Below are 21,825 nucleotides of genomic sequence, written 5' to 3'. Positions count from 1 at the left end.
TCCCCAGTTGGCCGCCTTAAGCAGTGTTTGTGCAGATAATTACTAGTCATTTAGCTTTAAATAAATTGAAGCTGACTTTGCTTTTATTGGTTGAGTGTCTCTGTCCAATAGTTTAGCAGCCTTAAAACTAGTCATTTTCCATCACCTAATCTTGCCAATGATTCGTAATCAGTGGATGAATATCTATTTGCATTTTCTTTTTGAATATTCAAATTGGGCTCCAATAAAACTGGTCCCATCTCTTCTTTCCTTCTTATTTGGACAACAAACGCAGGAAGTTAGTAATTTCACTGGTGTCCAGGGTATGTGGGTCGTTATCTCCTTCGTTGGATCAACAAATCAGATCTCATAATCTTTAGTGTTTCCTTGGCTCCATTGAACTCTTACAACTCCCAAAGGTTGGATTAGAAGTAGGATTTGTAGAAATCAATACATAGTTTCAATTAGTTAATAATTAGTGACGGGTAATTAAGACTACCTGGTTCACTCACTGTGGCACGCACGATGTAACCTTTTTTTAGGTGCAGTAGGTGGAGAATTAGGTTGTAAGCAGATGATTCATTCGGTTTGTGATGGAAACCACAACAATTTAAGTCAAAATTATACAAATAGTCAAATAGGCAAATGGTCGAACACCTTGTGTGCTCTCGAAGTGAAGTCAAATTAAGCACCACCAAGTGATGGAATCATCATGGAGATGGAGGAAAGGAAATCTCTTCTTGGACTAATACTTCAATTCATCAAAAGCTTCCCCTCTCTGATTGCACGATCGCCAAGTATAGATGTTTGACTCGGCTAGTTGGGCTGGTTCTATTGGGCATGAACTTACATATTAAAGCTCGTACCATTGAGCTCCCCAAATTGGGCCTTATGGGTCTAAGCCACTGCACTGCAATCAGTTTGTGCATGCCATAACTTTATAGCTTCCCATTCTGATGGAATGGGAGGAGTAATTGATATACCTTGTTACGTCTCAGACATGGGTGAGACAGACTAGAACTGTTAATTGGGTCCAAGCATAGTGGCCTTGTTCCATTTTTTTCGTTTGGATTGGACCCCCATGAACTCTTGGGTGGGGGCCCAATATAACGAAGCCGAGCCCAATGAAGATTCACCTGGGTTTCGTACTACACAAGTTTAGTAAACATGGGCCCGATACAGCTGACCCGCGTCTATGTGTATTAGGACTAGAACTCCGTCTGAAAAATAGAAGTTAGGACCCCAATTCATAAATGTGGGCCCAATACACCTGGCCCAATCTAAATCCTACATAGAGTATAGCATAGCCTATGGGGTAGAACTCCGGGCCACATCTAGGTAAAGTTTGAGACTTTTTCAAAGAATAATGTTTGAAAGCTCAAAAAAGACTCCCATTTGATCCCGAGTAATATCAAGTGTTGGATGTTAAATGTGTTTTATGTGTGTGTTTATAATCAATAGCTATTTGTATGTCATATAAATTTCGAGATAAAATTGGGCTCACATTTTACAGTATTTAGCGTTACTCTTTGTTTAACAGTCAATTAGAGTCCTTCTTACATATTTGCACAGTAAGTTTTGCTGTTGAAATAGAAAATTGAAGCCATTAATAACGCTCTCCTAGCTATACCACTTTCAAATGCAGACTGCAGACTGCAGACTGCAGACATAGCAGTAATTAATACGTTCAACGGTTTAGGAAATTTTGTAAATCATATTTTTTCTCTCTTTTTAGTGTTTGGTTGACTGGAAGGGATGAGGTTGGCATGCGTGCATAATAATTGCTTAAGAAGTGGGAGGAGTACAAAATCACCTCATACACACTTATAATATCGTCCGCTTTAGTCTTTAGGTTGTCTTGTTCCTGTAAATATATCGGGTCTGTACAGTTTTATTTCTCCCAAACAAATGGATTAGGCCCAACTCACCCAAGTTCAATAAACGACGTGGGACTTACAAATTTTGACTTTGATTTGCCGTTCATGACTTTACCGCCCGCATGATCTGTTTGTGTAAAATTTGCCAAAACAATGCAAGGAATGACATTGCAACTACTCACATAATTATTTTCACTGGAAAAGATAATGCAATGAGTGATTGTCAAAATCAATTTGGCTAGTGATTGTCGGTGCAGAGTCGTATCGATCACCACAATATTGGATACGATAAAACCTAGCTAGTCACTGTTCTCTTGACCATCACACTCACTAACTCAGTATGGGAAATAGGTAGTTGTTGGGTAGTTGGTCCAACTGTTTTTATGAATCCAACCTTGTTGGAATATTAATTATGAATCTCGGAAGAAAGTAGAACATAAGAGAATTATGATTTTGATGCAACGGTGCCACGTTTTCTATGATTTACGTCCATGATTTCAATAGTTCAGCCACAATAAAATTTTAATTTATGATAAGTAATTAAATAAGTATTCGTTTTCAGTTTACTTCTCAGTTATCCTAAGTGGTTAAGTATCGTTATGTATTAAAATAATTTAATGGCGTGACCATTTGTGATAGATATATACTATACTTATTATTTGCTTGCCAACTATAATCAACTGTTGCATTGAATTGTGGAGTACTTGGCTTGTAGCTGTCCGGATAGATCTTTGAGTCGTCCAAACAGCAAGTGATTTTTGGGAAACATAGAACAATTTGTCCAGACAGTTCAAGGAGCTGTCCGTCCAGATATCGGAATTATGCACTCTCCGGACAATTTGTTTATATAGAACATTTAAGGTTTTATTTTAATTCGAGGGCTAGCATGACCTCCTCGAGAGAAACAGAGAGAGCAGTTGCAAAAGAAAACTATTTGAGAGAGGGTCAGGGCCGGCCCTGCCCTTTTGGTGGCCCTGGGCATATAATTATTTGGAGGCCCTTTATATAAACATAAAATACAACACATGAAATTTTTGATGGCTGGAACCCAAATCTGGGAGGCTAGGCCATCACGCCTTGAATTTCATTACATAAAATTTATAATCAGTCATTACAAAAATTGGAAAAAAAAATTATACATTTTGAAAATTACATGAAATCACATAAATATCTTAGACCTCACAACATTTTGAGAAGCAAAATCATCAATAACAACCTCAAAGTCACACTTATTCAACATATGCTTTTCAATGCATAAGATGGCCAATCCATTCAACCTCTCTTGTGACATAGTTGATCTCAAAAAGTTTTTCAACAATTTTAGCTTAGAAAAGCTTCTCTCTGCTGATGCAACAGTTACTGGAACAGTTAATAAAATTCTATAAGCTATAGAAACATTTGGTAAACAATTCAAAGATTCCACAAACTCAAGAACTTGAATGGCTGTCTCTGTTCCTGCAGGTAAATAAATGATCAACACTTGCAATTCACTAATCAAGTCATCGGAGCTAATATCTGATTTGTTGCCATGTGTTAGAGCAGCTTCGAGCTTGATACAAGATTCTTTCAAATTGTTGTATTCCATCTTAACCAACTTCTTAGGATCAAATAAAAAGCCAAATATACATTCAAATGCTTCCAATTGTTCAAATCTGTTCTTCAAAGACGAAATAGCAACATCAACAACAACCAAAAAATAAGAAACCCTAAACGATTCCTCAGCAGAAAATGAGGTGTGTTCCTGCTCAATTTCATCAAATTGTTTTTTTCTACGGATTAGTCTTTTTTTAGGAAATAATAACAAGTCATTCACATACTAGAAAATCTTAGTTAAAGACTACATACTTCAAATAAAGACAATAAAGTCAAAATTCACTTCAAAGTATAGTATAACTTCACTCACTGGTTCAGTGGTTCTAAATCAGTAAATCTAATTAAACACTAAATAGTAAATACAATTGATTGGTTCTAAAATTTTAAATAGACACTGATTCTAACTTTGTAATTGAACACTAAATGACTAAAAAAATTATAAACAAAGTAAAGAAAGTGGGGCAGAAGTGCATAACAAAAAAAAAAGAAAGTGGGAGTGTGGAACAGAACAAAGAAATCGATATTTGATTGTGGGAGTGGGTCAAAGAAAGTGGGACAAAGAAGCAGAAGAAGGAAATAGAAGAAATCGATATTCGATAGGAATATAGGATAGCGGGAGTGGGTCAGAGAAAGTGGGACAAAGAAGTAGAAACTGACCTGCAATGGTCTTCGTCTCTTACACAATGGGGTCCGTCGCAACTCACCTAGCCACCTAGGGTCGTAAATTGTCAAGGTGGAGGAGCAGACAGCAGCCAATGGAGTCACAGACAGCAGTTGATGCGTGGATGGATCCTTGTAACCTAATTTCGAGTTTTGACAGATATGTATATTTATGTATATTTACATATATTTATATTGGGCCCCCCAGATTGGGGGCCCTGGGCGGTCGCCCAGGCCCGCCCTTGCTCAGGGCCGGCCCTGGAGAGGGTGGGAGGGTCCAAAAGATAGGTTAGAGAGTGATTGTTGGGGTTTTGATTTTCTTGTGGGCAAGTTTGTTTCTTGTCTTTGTTGTCTTCTCCATTGGTTTTCTTGTAGAGAGAATTTGTAGGAATAAGATAGCACCTAGAGCGGGCTTGTGCTACATGTATTGGGTAGTCTCTTGATTTGTAAGCTTCTCCATATAGTAAAATTGATTCCATGATGTTTGTGGACATAGACTTTGGTGTGTCAAACCACATATATCGTTGTGGTGGAACTGTCAGCTCACATGGGAATGTCTAATACTTTCAATGTTATTGATTTGTATGTGTTCCACTCCGGTGAGGTTGTTTTGCTGAGGACGAGCTCTTTTGAAGTGGAAGGGACTGATATATATAGGACTAGTTGGTTATATTTACAATAAAATTGCTTAGTAGGATTGAAAATTTTCATGTTGTCAGAATTGGACAAAATTCGACTAGGTGACTTGGAACAACATGGTGATAAGAGCTTGGCATCTTTGGCTCCTAAATGGACCATATTTTTATAAAATTCCATCGTTTAAGGTCTTAGATGGACCGTTTTATGTATCGGGAGTATTGTAGTAATTTTATGTTTTAGCTTTTTATTCTTTTAGGGTTGTCGTAAGTCCTAAGGGTCATTAACTTTGATTTTAAGAAATATATTGAAACTCTAAAAAGTTTTCTCTCAAATCTTAGTGGATTCCAATGTTCATTTTGTTGATTAAACGTTGGTTTGATCTTATTTGTTGTTTCCGTCTGCGTCAAGTCTAGTGACCCTAAAATCTTTAACGTGTTTGTTTAGTTCGGTTACCAGTAATCATTAATTAAAAGGCCCTTAAATTATGACATCCAATCATGAACATTTCTTCCAAGTAATTGAAGCACATAATTCATAACATGTATGAAGCATCTATATATCTAATTTCCAACCACCCCAACTGTACAAAACAGTGGCAACACACTGATTAAAAATTTAAAACGAGACTTTTCAGTTTTGTTGAGTCAGCTAGCTTTCAGTTCCTTATCTTGTTCACACTTGAAAATCAATCATCTATGCATCTTAATTTTGGTTTATGGATGTGGTTCTTACTAATTATAACGTGATTGCTTTTGGTTTAGCTCGAGGTCATCAATGTATTTGTGGATAAACGTCCACATTATCAATTAATTTGTTTAATTAATAATTAAGGATAATATCTAGTTGGATATTAATCAAATTAAGTATTTGATTTTTGAATGGTATTATCCTGAGAGATTTGATAAACTTCTAATCAAATTAGAAAACATCAATTCTTATCCCTTATGAGCCTATAAATAGAGGGTTAGTCCTTTATATTTCACACACCAAATAATATACGTAAACGCTCTCTCTCTCTCTCAAACTCCGATCTTCCGCCTACGTGATCAAGGCTAGTTAGGGTGTGAATAGTGGGAGGACTCTGGTAGCGATCCTCGAGTCCAGACGTGTTCGTAGATCCGTGTTAGTCACCGATGTGCCAACGGTAAGCGACGTGTAACTAAGCAGCTCGATCAGTGAATCTGCGCTACAACAGGTATTCTGCTGCATAATGATGCATGTGTGTATGTATGTATATATTTTTTTTTTCAACAGTATTATTTGTTCCAACACCCATTTGCTTTTTATATATATGTTGCTTGAACTTTGAACTTAATAATTATCCCAAAAATAGCCTAGTTCATACAATAGTTGACTAAGTTAGACATAAATAATGATCAAATGAGAAAGCTTGGGAAAACTAACCTCTAGAGATTGTGTATGTATATATATATACAGAAAAGACGTGCAATCCTACATGAAACTTTTTTTCTACGGTTTAAAATTTTCTATTCCTTTCATTGACCTTTTTTATTTATTTGGACTCTAGCTAGTTGCAACTCTACTTGAAATAACTGATAGTACCTAAAATATTAGGATGATGTGCAGACACGTAACAAACATAACTATGGAGGTCCCACAACCACTATTTTCTTGTATAGTACGTATTGATATGGGTTCCAGGTGTTATGAATACTCCTATGATACACATGCTATCGGTCAGAACCATTTATAACTTAAAATAGTAGCTAGTACTGTTTATTGTTTACCCAACTTTATAATACGCCTAATCAATTGGAGTCAGTTGGTTGGAACTATGTCATAAATCCTCCCACATCCTCTAGAAATCAATATTGTTTGCTTTAAGCTACTCGATTCCAAGGAATATATCAAGTCCGCAAAGTTTTATTCTTGACTCAATGATACTTAGACGAAAAAAGAAGAAGATATTGATTGTATGAGAAGGTGTGGATATTTACGTATAAACCTTGTACTTAGCCAAGCGATTTAACTTCCGCCTATGCACAATGCATCAATTATTGTCAAACGCAGCCTATTAACATGCTGTGATTTATTCTTTAAACAATGGGCGTTGTTAAAGAAACTCACTCTAGCATCTATGATGGATACCTAAATTAGCATTGATTTGATTTTTATTGCTACACTGTAGCTCTTTCTTTCATGTCTTTTCTCCCCATCTCACCAAAAGTAGTAGCATCAAATTTTTTCACTATTCCACTAACAGTAAGTCACACCTCTTCAAAATTGTTAGAAAAATGGTGGTCAATTTAATGACTAATTAATAAGAGTCATAGAATAATAATTGACGGGTATTAATCCGAACACCGTCAGTATGTGTTTACATCCACTCATTCGATTACACTGCCCGAGTCGTACTTGTCGACTCTGCATTAAATTGGAGAGGAAGAAGTTTAAAATACAAAAGGACATAGTCGTCGTTAAAAAAGGACGTAACGAGTATTTTAGTAATTGTTGACGAGCTCCATTTCGGGTGAACCATACCTTGTCAAAAGCGGAACGATGATAGCAATCATACTCTATGCTTAGCATAGATGTTCAATGGATTTTGGCCATCTGAGTTCGTTTAGGGCCTCATATTTGTAGTCAAAACTCAGAGTTGACTTTTTCATATGTTTTATTTTAATTCTCTTTTAATTTAGTAATTAGTTTTTTAGTTGGATTAGGGTTTTCAAAACATATTTAAGCCTTTAGTTCCATCAACAGCTCACTGAACTTCTTTGCATTAGCTAGAGCACTGATTGAGCATTGGATGACTATGTCAGACATGGGTCTTTTGATTGCTTCAAAGTTCAATATGATTGCCCAACTGCATGGGTTACCCCGTATGTGGAGCGAATTCATGCGTACATGCAATATATGCATCCTAGGTTTCCTTATGAAATCATTGTGTTGGAAGATTATAAATCTAACTTGTGTTAATATGTTTGAATAAATTTGTTTTAAATATTCAAGACTTTTGTGTTATTTGATTCTACCTCGTACAACAAGGGAAAAATCGAAAATTCAATCGGATTCAACGAATTGTTGACGTCCGCAAAATGGGATTGTAAGAAAGAAAAAATCGAAGACAATAGGTAGGAGAGATGGTTAGACTTGCTAATAAAATATACTCCCTTCGTCCCATTTCTATAGTCCGACAGTTATTTACACATAGATTAAGAAAGTATGGTTAATTTGGTTTAAAGTTGGTTCTTTTCCTAATATACCCTCATTAAATGTAATGCACTTTTCAAACAATCTTTAATGCTATTTGCAAGATTTAAGGTAATTAAAAACGTCAACAAATCTAATGTGAATACAATACTACTAATGTGAATACTTTTTAGTTCTCCATACAAGCAATTAATAACTTTTTGAGAATATAGAATTTAGAAAATTGTGGTGAGAAAAAAGTGTATTAAACGAGGGTATAATAGTAAAACAATGACTTAATTTAAAGTAAGTGGACTGTTATTTGAGACTTCTAAAAATGGTATAATGGACTATAGAAATGGGACGGAAGGAGTAAAAAAAAACAATCTAATTATCATTCAATCGGACGGTTGCAATTAAGAACCTTATTAATTCCACAATTTGACCAATGATTACTTACACGAATAATGTGGTGAATGGCCATCAATCAATCATGCTTGTCATAAACCTTTCTGTCTAAGTGATGAGTACAATAGCTATATCCTTGCACGTGACAAAAACTTAGGCCTGAAATCATTTGGTCGACTGGACCGATACCCAAGGAAAACTGTTGCCGTGAGATAACTTTTGTCAATCAAATCATAGGGTAGATTTATATAGTAAATAGAATGAGTGTTTTTAAAAAAACCCATAAACAATTCTTTTATATTTTTTTTATTTAGCTTAAGTCACATCAATGGAGCGTTTCTAAACTCAGTTTGTGCATAAGAGTCTGCATCATACCGTTCGTAAGTTGTAAACCTTAAGAAAAATGAATAAAATTCTGGAGAATTTATGTCTCTTCATCCCCATGCTTCTTTGCTGCTCTTATCTCTTCTGATCACCATCATCCTCACTGCAAAACAACAAGCTCTTTAAGTTATTTTATAAATTTTAAAAAATTGGTGGTGGATATTTTCTGCCTGTTTGGCAGAGCAAAAGACGCAGTGTTTCTGCTTAGCGGAACGCTGACGTCCGATGCTCTGCAAACCGGCAGAGCGGTGGCAGCGGATCCGTTAGCATCTAATAAGCTCCAAATAAGAGCTTATTAGATGTTACCACTTTCGTCAAAGGCGGTAATAAAAAAAATTTCTCAGAGAGTTATTAGACACTCTTCTCTCTCTACACCTGTCCGATGTCCATCTTTTTCAGTTCATTCGATCCAATCAATCGATAATCTCCATCTTCCCAAGCCTTAATTGAGCTTCTTACCGAGTTCGGTTTCATATTCTGAAGAAAGTCTGGCTTCTTTCCTCTTCGCGAGTAAGGTAAGCTTCCCGATTATCTTTTCTTCGGTCGAATTCGATTTTTGTTTTTGTAATCTCATACTGGATTTCATTGTAGTTGTTATCCCATAATGGTTATCTCATTAGGAAAACTGCAATTGATTTCTAAAATTACTTCATTTGTGGCCATTTTGAGTTTATTAGGGTTATACATGTACAAAAAGAACCTAGGCAAGAGATCTGCTCGTAAAGGCTGTGTTAGTAATTTGTTGTTCCACGTAAATTGTAATTGAGAAACCTAGTTTTGATTGGTACATAAAACATTCTTTCCCTTGTTTTTAGATTTGTATTTTGCAACCAGATGTGGCTCTGTTATGGGAGGTTTGTTCTGGAAGTATTGTTTACTTCGTAATTGATTAGTAATATATGTATTTGATGCTTGGTTATTCCTTTGGTAATAAGCCTCTGTTATTTGTTGTTCAACTCACTTACAATGCCCATCTTGTGGTATTACAAAAAGTTTATTATAATGCATATTGATTGTCTGTTTGCTTCAAGCTCATTAAGGGCATTTCTAACACATATTTTTTGCTTTCGAAGAAGTAGTTGCATTGTGTATGACTATTATTTGGTAATTACAGTTATGGAATAGCTAATATAAGGATTAGTGGTGGATAATGATCAAACCATTTGTATTGTTTTGTGTTGTTTAAGCATAACCAGCACATAAAAAGTATTTGCAGGTATATAAATATTTTACTGCATATCGAAATAGCTCTTCCTTCTTAGTAGAAAATTTTATTTCATTTTTTGTTCAAACCATCAAATTTTCAGTTTATTTATATGTTAATGTCCTTTTTTTTATTTGGCACGTGCATATTGTTAATGTTATGTGTTTATAGATGTCACGAAAAGGAAAACAAAAGGTAGGCTCAATTGAAGGTGGGGAGTATGATAAGGTTAGATGGGATGATAAATTCACTGCAGTCCTAGTTGAGTTGTGTTATGATTTAATACAATCCGCTAAGAGGGTACCCGGTAGTCAGATCCTTAAGATAGAATGGGAGGATCTCATTGTAAAATTTAATGCAAAGACCAAATACAGCTAGCCAAAGACAGCTTTGAAAAATAGATGGGATGCCTCTAGAAAGGATTGGACATTATGGACGAAAATGATGGCTAAGGATACTAGTACTGGATGGAATGCTAAATTGGGTACAGTTGATGCATCAAATGAGTGGTGGGAGGAAAAAATTAAGGTAAACTTTATGTTCACTAATATCTCTAAACTATTATTTCTTATTTGCTTTATGGTTCTTAATTTTTGTAGATGTATTCGTGTACTGTGGTTGTCTATGATTGCCCTTTATTTTTTCAAAAGTCGTACGAAAATTGCCCTTCACTCAAGCTTCTGTTTCTTAAAAACCTAGCGTTAATTTTAATGCATTCTTTTTTCCTACAGTTTCTTTCAGTATTCATGTAATGTTGATGATAGCTTATTTAAGATAATGATGTTGATAAATATTTGCTGCATTTTGCAGGAGAACAAGGAGTATGCAAAGTTTCACAAACATGGATTCAAATTCAAACAAGAACTTGAGTTTTGTTTTGTAGGTACTTATGCTACTGGTGGGTATCGAATGGTACCTTCAAGTGGTGTGAAACATTCATCTCATACATCGGGGGGTTTGAAAAACAGAACCACGAGGATTCAGATGGTTTTGATACGTGGTTAGATGATGATTCGTATGTGCCCGAGCCACCCTTGTAGGACTTGAATCTGGATAACAGCCCAGTAGGAGTGGAGGAGGAAAAACATGATGATGTTTTCTCTACAGCTACACCCCACCAAGAGTTCAGTCAGTGACGCCAACACATGCAACTGGTAGCTTGGGTAAAAGGTCATCTCATATGAGTGGATGCAAGATTAGCAAGAAGCGAGCCACAACCAAGGATGATACAATGAACGAGCTTGTACAAGCTGTGCAGAGTGTAGCTGGGAAATTGAATTCACCTTCACATGATTCAAGTATGGGATATGGAAGAGGGCAAAGCCAGTACGGAATAGCTACTGCAATTCTCAAGAAAATGTTACATGACCAGCACATGAGTACAGAGTTGTACCTATTTGCAGTGGATTTGTTGCGTGACAACATAACAGTGAATTCTTTATTGACTGTGATTATGCACTGCGAATGCCCTTTATAGAGAGGAAGTTTGATCAATACCAGAAGGGGACGAACGTCGGCTGTTTGTGAATTCTGAAACTTGCTTGAACAGTTTTGTTGCGGTTACCATTATGGGATGACACGCATATTAACCACTAGTTTTTTTTAGATAATGATGTATTATGTATATTATGGAATGTTTATTACGGTTCTATAATGTATTATGTATATTATGGAATGTTACATAATTTTTAATGGAGTACAATGGATGTATTTTGAACTTTATTTGTTACTTGTGCTCAGGATTGGAAACTATTAACATGGACGGTGATGACAATAGACGTGCATAACGTGAATGGGTAGCGTGGTTTGTAGTTGTTGTGAGTGCTACAGCAGCTGCCATGTTATATTACAACCGGTATGAAATATATATTGACAGGGTTGCGTGTAGGACATCAGTTTTACAGGGTGCTGATTGGGTGGCATAAATTTTAAGAGGATACCCAGCTAGATGTTCTCAACTTTTTAGGATGAAGAAATAAATTTTTAGAGAGCTATGCACAGATCTAAGGGAAAAGTACACGTTACCGACCACGAACAACATTCACATTTCGAAAAATGGTTGGTATGTTCCTATTTACTCTGGGCCAGGGTGCTAGTAATAAATTGTTACAAGAATGCTTTCAGCATTCCGGCGAAATAATTAGCCATATTTTCAGGGATGTTATGCATAACGTAATACCTAATGGTCATGGACCTTATCAAACCGAGGGAGAACCAGTTCGATACAGTACCTGCTAGAATTATGAATGACCCTAAATACATGCCATTTAGGGACTATATTGGTGCATTGATGATACTCATATTCCAACCATTATTCCCAAGGATGAGAGAGGTCGGTTCATAGGGAGGAAAGGATCACTATACATAATGTGATGGTCGCGTGCGACTTTGATATGTGGTACATTTTTGTCTCGGCTGGTTGGGAGGGATCTGCACATGATGCGCGAGTAAACAATATTTAAGTGTTAACTATTTCGAGTTGTGAGATTGTAATATGATACTTAATATTATTTTAATGTATAATTATTTATGGTACATGAATTGTGTTAATGTTAAATTAGTAATTTTTTAAATTAAAAAAATTATATAAATAAATTTAAAAGAGATAGTATATATTTGTTTGACTAAAAGAGCAAATAAATATAACAAAAGTTGTGAAGACTATAAGATGAAAATCATTTGCGCAATTATTAAATATTTGTATAAATTAAACAGTATAATCGCTAGCGTTAGTTTTATTGTGCGTCAAACACCTCACAACATAGTTTACAGCATAACTACTAGCGTCAGCTTATATGTGTGTCAAACACTTCACAACATATTACACAGCTTTAAGTTTAACTTTTTTCCTACAATATTTCCACTAGCATTGAAAATCTAGTTTTTCGCTCAACCAAACAGAGCTTTAGTACAAGTGACCGTTGAGTGAGGGATTGTATCATTTAATCTTCTCATCTGCCACCTTCATTCCTCCAGGTCCCGTCCACCTTTAAATCTCCGTCCTCCGCACCCTCCCTTCGTATACCTAATACTACTCAGAACTCTTCTCCCTCTCTCTCAAAATGCCTCCAATCTTGCCTGATTTCTCCCACTCTGTGAAGCTCAAGTACGTTAAACTCGGCTACCAATACCTTGTGAACCACATTCTGTACCTTCTCTTGGTTCCAGTTATGGTCGGTGTTTCAATCGAGGTTCTTCGTATGGGACCCGATGAAATATTGAGTCTCTGGAAATCACTTCAATTTGATTTGGTTCAAATCCTCTGTTCCTGTTTCTTGATCATTTTTATTGCCACCGTTTATTTCATGTCTAAGCCTAGAACGATCTATTTGGTGGATTACGCGTGCTTCAAGCCACCGGCCACCTGCCGCGTCCCGTTTTCGACCTTCATGGAACATGCTAGGATTGTTTTGAAGGATAAACCGAAGAGTGTTGAGTTTCAAATGAGGATCCTTGAAAGGTCTGGTTTAGGTGAAGAGACTTGCTTGCCTCCTGCGATTCATTACATTCCTCCGATGCCGACTATGGCGTCTGCGAGAGGTGAAGCTGAGCTAGTTATTTTCTCCGCCATGGACTCTCTGTTCCAAAAAACTTGTCTGAAGCCTAAAGACATTGACTTTCTGATCGTGAATTGTAGTCTGTTTTCTCCTACACCGTCTCTGTCTGCTATGGTGATTAATAAATATAAGCTGCGAAGCAACACTAAGAGCTTCAATCTTTCCGGTATGGGATGCAGTGCTGGTTTGATTTCAATCGATTTAGCTCGTGATCTGCTGCAAGTTCATCCGAATTCAAACGCCGTCGTTGTGAGTACGGAGATTATTACTCCCAATTGCTACCAAGGGAACGAACGAGCCATGCTCCTCCCTAACTGCCTGTTCCGAATGGGTGGAGCCGCTATCCTCTTATCGAACCGCCGTTGCGAGCTGAGGCGAGCCAAGTACCGGCTCGTCCACGTGGTTCGAACACACAAAGGTACAGATGATAAAGCATACCGTTGCGTGTTCCAGGAGGAAGACAGAGAGGGCAAAGTCGGTATTTCCCTTTCTAAAGATCTAATGGTCATAGCTGGCGAGGCCTTGAAATCAAACATCACCACAATCGGTCCCCTAGTTCTGCCCGCATCTGAACAGCTCTTATTTCTCGCGACTCTGATTGGTCGGAAAATCTTTAATCCCAAATGGAAGCCGTACATTCCAGACTTCAAACAAGCATTTGAGCACTTCTGTATCCACGCTGGAGGGCGTGCGGTGGTTGACGAACTGCAGAATAACCTGCAGTTATCAGCCGAACACGTGGAGGCATCGAGGATGACACTACACCGTTTCGGCAACACGTCGTCGTCTTCATTGTGGTATGAGCTGGGGTACATTGAGGCACAAGGGAGGATGAGGAAGGGAGATAGGGTGTGGCAGATAGCATTTGGGAGTGGGTTCAAGTGTAATAGTGCTGTATGGAAGTGTAATAAAAGCATTAAAGCACCGACAGATGGGCCTTGGGCCGATTGCATTGACAGGTATCCAGTCCATATTCCTGAGGTTGTGAAGCTCTAGGTTCGGATTGGTGTATTGAGACGTTTAGCACTTCTGGGTATTATTAGAAGAATATGTGATGTCCAAGAATTAGTATAATAATACCATCATCCTAAGTCATCATAATGGAAAGAAATATAAATTTCTTAGGGTTATGGCCAGAATAATTATATGCAATTAAGATATGGCAGAGACTGAGGATTTATTGCATACCGAGTTTCTTTCTGCGTTGGTTATCAATTTTTTGTTGGGTTGAACAATGAGTTTGCAGGTTTTGTCATCATTAAAGCGTTGAACACATTTACATGGTGGTGTCACGGATCCCACTGCTTCTTGACTTCCGGATCAATTTACTACACTGGGATTGAGGGTCCTCTGCAGTGTGTACAAACGGTTCATCATTTTTGTAAACCAAACAATTAAAAAAAAATTATACAAAATTAATAGATATATGTCATATAATATCATGGTGACTACAATCATTTAATTTGTTTTTTTTAATAATTCATAATTATTTTAAAAATAATAACAAAAATGAGCGGAACGTCTGAAGGCAAAGTCCGGTGCACTATGCACCAGAGTATCAAACTAGTGCAACAAACAATTATTTTTTTATATAATATAGTATATTCAAAATAAAAATAATTTTGACCGTTAGATCTTAAATCATACAACCAATAAATATGATTTTTTTTTTACAGAGGAAAACTGGCGAAGGAAATGTCAAAATTTGTCAAGCAACACCAAATTCACATAATCAGAAACATGAATGCTTGCGAGAAATCATACTAGGTTTAGAACCTTGTAACCATATAGTACAAGACCATCAATGCCCTGCGCGCTTTATGTGGGAAGGATATGCTAATACACCACCGTCCACAGTGTCACCCCTAAACCCATCTGTTTAAGATGTACCCAAATCTAGGGTTCCTAAACCCATTTCCTGTAGGATGTAAACAAATCCAGGGCTTCTAGACCCATCTCTAGAGGATGTCACCAAATCCGGAACTCCTGAACCCATCCTAGAAGTATGGAACCAAATCCAGGGCTAACTGAAATCGAGTGAGGATCAGGTCGACAAAACAGACACCCAATGGATATATATCCTACCTACATTGTAAGTGTCCCACAAATGCACCTCACATTGATATTAATCTTGAAATCTGCTTTAATTTTTTACCGATGATTGCCTAAGACTCGCTGGATCTTCTTCCATGTGGCTCTCTTTGTAGCATACATACACGACATTTGAGCAAATTGCAAAGAATTGCATGTGATATATATCTGGTAAAAATGTAGGTGATGTCTGGCTCGATCCAGTATGCCATTACATGGCTAGCTTGCATTGCAACCTTGACTACTATTCTCGCTAATCACATTCACATACACAGTTGTTGCGTCCATGACAGATACAAAGGCCCCCGATCCAGCCATGTTGTCGGTACTTCCAAGTTCCATCTCGACAACATATCAGCACATCAATTATATTGTCACAATTCCAACTTATACCAGCTGGTTGGAGTCCGAACATGGAACTTGCGTCCGATCTCTTACTAATTTGAATATTAAATAAAATAGACTTAAGTCGCACTCTTAGATTTTTTTTTAAAAAAAATTTTCTTACACGAAAAGAACAACAAAAATTGAAAAAATAGATTCAATTGCAATTGCCTTAATTAAAATGAACAAATTCATGCATAACAGGAACCTGATTGAGGAATGGGATGGGGGTTGGAATGATTCTGATTCCAGCTGAAATCTGTACATTTAAACCGTCGGTTCATGATGTCAATTAGGTGTTTAGTTTATAGCACAAGATGCATCCAACGGTTTAGATTTATGATTTCAGTTGGAATCATTCCAGCATCTCCTATCCCTTGCGGAATACAATAATATGAAAAAATTGATCAAGTCTAGCGTTACACATTGTGTCCTTAAGATTGACTTGTCTCTCACAATTGCTTTTGGTAATTCGGACAAAAAGCCTCTCAAGATGAAATAATTTCTTTCATAAGGAAGTAGTAATTCTTGTATCTTTATTTTATGTCGGCCGGCTCCAGTAGCATGGTTAGCCACACTTGCATGAGCATATTATTCTATTCACAAAACTTGGGTGCCCATGAGCTAAAATCTTCAAGCTCAAACCTTACTATTATAAGCAATCATGTGAACTCATTCATGGACTGCACCACATTCAGCAAGCTTCAAGAGATGCTCACATTAAAGTCATTTCTCATTCTCATGTATTTGAACAAAGTAAACTCTTGAAATTCTTGCACACATGGTTCTCTTCAAAACCATGCCTTAAAATAATCGTGTTAAAATACTTAATTTTGCAATCAAATACTTTTATTGAAATGGGAAACACCTATATATAGCTATTACATTGGTTTACAATCAATGATCTACGTAATTACAATCTCTATCAAAGTCACTATCAAAGTCAACAATTGAGGCATCAATTAGTCAACAATTGAGGCATCAATTATGAACTTAGACAAATCAATATTGATTGCCGAATCTTCAATTAAGGAAAGTCTTCAATCAATATTGAGTTTGTCAATAAAGTCTTCAATCAATAAAGTAAATCTTGGGTAAATCTTTGACTCTATTCAACACTCCCCCTCAAGGTGGTGCATAGACATCGTACATGCCCAGCTTGACAAGTGAATCAGCAAACACTGAATTTGACACTCCCTTGGTTAACACATCAGCCAACTGATCTTCGGTCTTCATATACGGAACTTCAATTATTTTTTCTTCTAGCTTTTCATACACGAAATTCCTATCAATTTCCACATGTTTAGTCCGATCATGTTGCACTGGGTTCTCAGCAATTTTAATTGCTAACTGATTATCACAATACAATTTCATTGGTCTTTTAATGGACAAACTCAGCTCCTCCATAAGCCGTTTGAGCCATAACAACTCACAAATACCTTTCACCATTGCTCTGTATTCGGCTTCTGCACTAGACAATGAGACAACTTTTTGCTTTTTACTTCTCCAAGTAACCAGATTTCCTCCAACAAAAGTTAAATACCCAGTGGTTGATCTTCTTCGGTCTCCTTTACCTGCCCAATCTGAGTCGGTATAGCCCCATACGTCTGCATGCCCATTCTTAGAAAAAAGTAAGCCTTTTCCCGGTGCAGATTTTAAATATCTCAGAATTCTAATAACTGCATCCATATGTTGTTTACCAGGATTGTGCATAAATCTACTCACAACACTGACCGCATATGCAATATCTGGCCTCGTATGAGACAAATAGATTAAACGCCCAACTAACCTTTGATATCGTAATTTGTCTATTGAAGTTTGATTCGAAGACTCTTCCAATCCATGATTTTGTTCCATAGGAGATCCAATTGGCTGACATCCAAGCATACCAGTTTCTGTTAATAAGTCAAGCACATACTTTCGTTGGGATAAAAATATTCCTTGCTCAGAACGAACAACTTCAATGCCCAAAAAATATTTTAATCCTCCCAAATCCTTCATATCAAATTCAGTTGACAAATAGTCTCTCAGTTTACGCATTTCTTCAGAATCATTGCCTGTCACTACCATGTCGTCAACATAAATAATGAGAGCCGTTAATTTATGACCAACTCTTTTCAAAAATAAAGTGTGATCTGCATTACTTTGCTTATAGCCGAATCTTCTCATAGCAAGTCGGAATCGACCAAACCAAGCTCGAGGAGATTGTTTCAACCCGTATAAGGCTTTCTTCAGTTTACACACGACACTTTGATCACCTGGAGCTTCATATCCTGGGGGCAGAGACATATAAACTTCTTCTTGTAGCTCACCATGTAAAAAAGCATTTTTTACATCATATTGTTGTAGAGGCCAATCAAAATTTGCAGCTAGGGATATTAGGACTCGAACCGTATTAATTTTTGCAACAGGAGCAAACGTTTCCTGATAATCAACCCCATACGTCTGGGTGAATCCTTTAGCCACAAGTCTAGCTTTATACCTATCAACCGAACCATCAGGCTTGCACTTGACGGTGTACACCCACCTACAACCAACAGCTTTTTTTCCTTTCGGCAACTCCACCAATTCCCAAGTTTGATTTTTCTCAAGTGCTGTCATCTCCTCAGTCATTGCAGTTGCCCATTTTGGATCCAACAACGCCTCTTGCACTTTAGTAGGAATATCTATGACAGTCATATTACTGACAAAGCTTCGGCATTCCTTTGACAGTCGGTGAGTGGATGCATACTGAGCAATAGGATATTTCACTTTTCGCACAACCTCTGGTGAAAATCTATCTGGTGGAACACCACGAGTACTTCTTGGTGGGAGTACGTATCTGTCAGTTTCAATCGAGACACAAGTATTATCACAAATATTGTTAGTATTAACATCAGACTCAATGCTTACCTCAGGAGGATCTGTACGAGGAGTATCGGGAGTGGGTACTAGCGAAGATGAGAGAGAGGGAGCTTCAGCAACAGTATCGGCAACACACAGTGGATCAGGAAACAACTCCATCCAATTTGGAGCTTCAACAACAGTATCACCACTCGGGCCCGGAAGCGTGGAATTGGGTGAAGAAAAAAACATTTCATGTTCAGAAAAGGTGACATCCATAGTAACATAGAACTTACTTGTAGGAGGATGAAAACAACGATAACCCTTTTGTGAAGGATGATAACCGACAAATACACACTTGAGGGCACAAGGATCAAGTTTCGTGCGGAGATGTTTCTGTAAATGTACAAACACAACACAACCAAACACCCGGGGAGGAAGTGTGAGGTGCGATGGCAGTGTTACATAGGATGCCAATTTATCAAGTGGTGTCTGAAATTGTAGAACACGAGTGGGTACCCTATTCAAAAGATATACAGCTGTGGTAACAGCTTCTTCCCAAAAACGTGGTGCCATGTGGGCTCCAATAAGGGCAGCACGTGTAATCTCCAAAATTTGTCTGTTTCGGCGCTCAGCAACACCATTCTGTTGTGGTGTATAAGGACAAGTGGTTTCATGCAAAATTCCATGAGTCTGAAAATAAGCTTGTAACTCCTGATTTACAAATTCACCACCATTATCAGATCGAAGAACTTGTAAATTAGTAGAGAATTGTGTTTTGATCATGGTATGAAACGTGCGGAAGCAAGCAGCCACATCACTCTTATGACGCATAAGGTAAAGCCAAGTCATACGAGTGCAATCATCAATAAATAATACAAACCATCTAAAGCCAGTAGAAGTAGTAACAGGGGCAGGTCCCCAAACATCCGAATGAACCAACGCAAAAGGCAGAACTCTTTTATTAGTACTATCAGAATAAGTAGCACGATGACTCTTGGCCAAAACACATGTATCACACTGAAAATTGGAAGGTTCACATGTAGAAAATAAAGTAGGAAATAAATATTTCAAGTACCCAAAGGAGACATGACCCAAACGATGATGCCATAACCGAATCTGATCTTCTGATGCCCTAGAAGACCCTTTTGCTGATAGAGATCGTCCCATACTAACATCTTCCACATAATATAATCCCTCTCTCTTAGTACCACGCCCAATTATCTCCCCGCTGCAGAGATCCTGAAGGAAACAAAAAGTAGGATATATTAATACTAAACAATTTAGTTGTGTAGTAACTTGTGGCACAGATAAAAGATTATTGGAAAGAGCAGGAATCAATAAAGTGTGCTCCAAGGATAATGAAGGAGTTAAGTTAACCCTTCCAGCGCCCGTAACCGGATATGAAACACCATTGGCATTGGTGACAGTAGAGCAATTTGGTAAACAAGCATCATGTAGTAAGGACGCATCAAAGGTCATATGATTAGTCGCACCAGAGTCAAGAATCCAACCGGGATCTTTTTCAGAATTTGTTGCAAGAAGGGCTAGACCAACACTACCTGACTGTTGGAGAAGAGTAGGATCTACCACAGAGTGAGTGATATCAACTGGAGTAGTGGAAGCCATGGTATCCATTGAAGAAGGAGTCGGTGCCATTGGGACTGTAGGTGAGGTGCATAGCGCAACTTTACCACCTTTTCGAGCTTGTAATCGCTCTTTGTGAGCCTGCCACCACTCGGGATATCCATGCTTTTTGAAGCAAGTATCTACAATATGTTTGGTGCTGCCGCAATGAGTACATTTACCACCAGTAGGTACTGACAGTGACAAAGAACTTGTTGGAGTTCCATATTTTCGAACTGCCATAGCCATCTGAGGAACTTCTGAAGACATCATTGTATTCCGGCGAAGTTCTTCACGTCTCACAGTTGAGAAAGCATTATCAGGTCCAGGTAGAGGATTAGTACGAAGAATATCTCCCCGAACAGAATCATATATATCATCAAGCCCAGCCAAAAAAGAATAGACTCGATCTTCATCAATTTCAGCCATTCGAGTCTTAATCACATCTGGCTGAGTAAAGGTAATTGGACGACGATGATCAAGCTCCTGCCAAATAACCTTAAGATCGGAATAGTATGAAGCCACAGGTCGCCCTGCCTGCTTAGTTGTCATAGCTTTTCGAGACAGATCATACAAAATAGATTTATCAGCACCCTCAAAATATGTTTGAGACACAGCATCCCAAACATCATTCGCAGTGGGTAAACGAATAAAAAGATTCATTATATCGGCCTCCATAGAGCCAATAAGCCAGCCTTTTACAGTAGCATCCTCCATCATCCACTTGTTATATGTAGAGTCACTAACAGTAGGTTTCGAGGTTGTACCTTTGAGATATTCCATCTTTCCTCGTCCAGCAACGAACATAGTAACCACCTGAGACCAAAGAGTGAAATTTGAGCCATTCAGTTTGATCCCATAAGGAATAGAGGTTGGTTCTTGAGTTGGCGTCACCACAGGTGGAACTATAAGAGCACCGGATTCAGCCATGAGTTGTTTGTAATTTCTGGATGAGATTCTGGTTCAATGGTGCAATCGGCACCTGTTATGGACGAAGCAATCGGCTTCTGTCGGATGGTTGGAGCAGTCGGCCCCTAGTAGCTACGGTGATGGAGAGGTAGTATGTTAAAGAGAACCTTGCCTCTGATACCAACTTAATTTTGCAATCAAATACTTTTATTGAAATGGGAAACACCTATATATAGCTATTACATTGGTTTACAATCAATGATCTACGTAATTACAATCTCTATCAAAGTCACTATCAAAGTCAACAATTGAGGCATCAATTAGTCAACAATTGAGGCATCAATTAGTCAACAATTGAGGCATCAATTATGAACTTAGACAAATCAATATTGATTGCCGAATCTTCAATTAAGGAAAGTCTTCAATCAATATTGAGTTTGTCAATAAAGTCTTCAATCAATAAAGTAAATCTTGGGTAAATCTTTGACTCTATTCAACAAAAATAGATGATTTCCGATCCAACAATATGATATGATTG

General features: G+C 37.6%; 2 protein-coding genes across 2 annotated transcripts; both read left to right on the top strand.

Moving 5' to 3' along the window:
• The first annotated feature begins 10,338 nt into the window (after positions 1–10,338).
• On the top strand, positions 10,339–12,135 carry LOC120002511. Its single transcript, XM_038851279.1, has 6 exons — positions 10,339–10,425; positions 10,497–10,514; positions 10,708–10,809; positions 10,866–10,933; positions 11,005–11,344; positions 11,986–12,135. The coding sequence occupies exons 1-6, from the start codon at positions 10,339–10,341 to the stop codon at positions 12,133–12,135; spliced, it is 765 nt and encodes a 254-aa protein (XP_038707207.1).
• A 709-nt stretch (positions 12,136–12,844) lies between these two features.
• On the top strand, positions 12,845–14,654 carry LOC120001823 (3-ketoacyl-CoA synthase 6-like). Its single transcript, XM_038850299.1, has one exon. It carries the CDS (start codon positions 12,960–12,962, stop codon positions 14,448–14,450), a length of 1,491 nt encoding a protein of 496 aa, XP_038706227.1. The 5' UTR covers positions 12,845–12,959; the 3' UTR covers positions 14,451–14,654.
• The last annotated feature ends 7,171 nt before the right edge of the window (positions 14,655–21,825 follow it).

This window comes from Tripterygium wilfordii, chromosome 7 (assembly GCF_013401445.1).
Source record: "Tripterygium wilfordii isolate XIE 37 chromosome 7, ASM1340144v1, whole genome shotgun sequence".
NCBI lineage: Eukaryota > Viridiplantae > Streptophyta > Magnoliopsida > Celastrales > Celastraceae > Tripterygium > Tripterygium wilfordii.
Note: the sequence above shows the minus strand (reverse complement) of the source record. Positions and strands in the feature narration are given on the sequence as shown.

What these genes read in the sequence shown, in the direction of transcription:
- LOC120002511 (XM_038851279.1), top strand. Translation starts at nt 10,339, where the DNA reads ATGATGGCTAAGGATACTAGTACTGGATGGAATGCTAAATTGGGTACA. An exon ending in CTACTGGTGGGTATCGAATG is followed by an intron (nt 10,810 to 10,865) that starts GTACCTTCAAGT and finishes TTTGAAAAACAG; the next exon opens with AACCACGAGGATTCAGATGG. An exon ending in TATGTGCCCGAGCCACCCTT is followed by an intron (nt 10,934 to 11,004) that starts GTAGGACTTGAA and finishes TTTTCTCTACAG; the next exon opens with CTACACCCCACCAAGAGTTC.
- LOC120001823 (XM_038850299.1), top strand. Translation starts at nt 12,960, where the DNA reads ATGCCTCCAATCTTGCCTGATTTCTCCCACTCTGTGAAGCTCAAGTAC.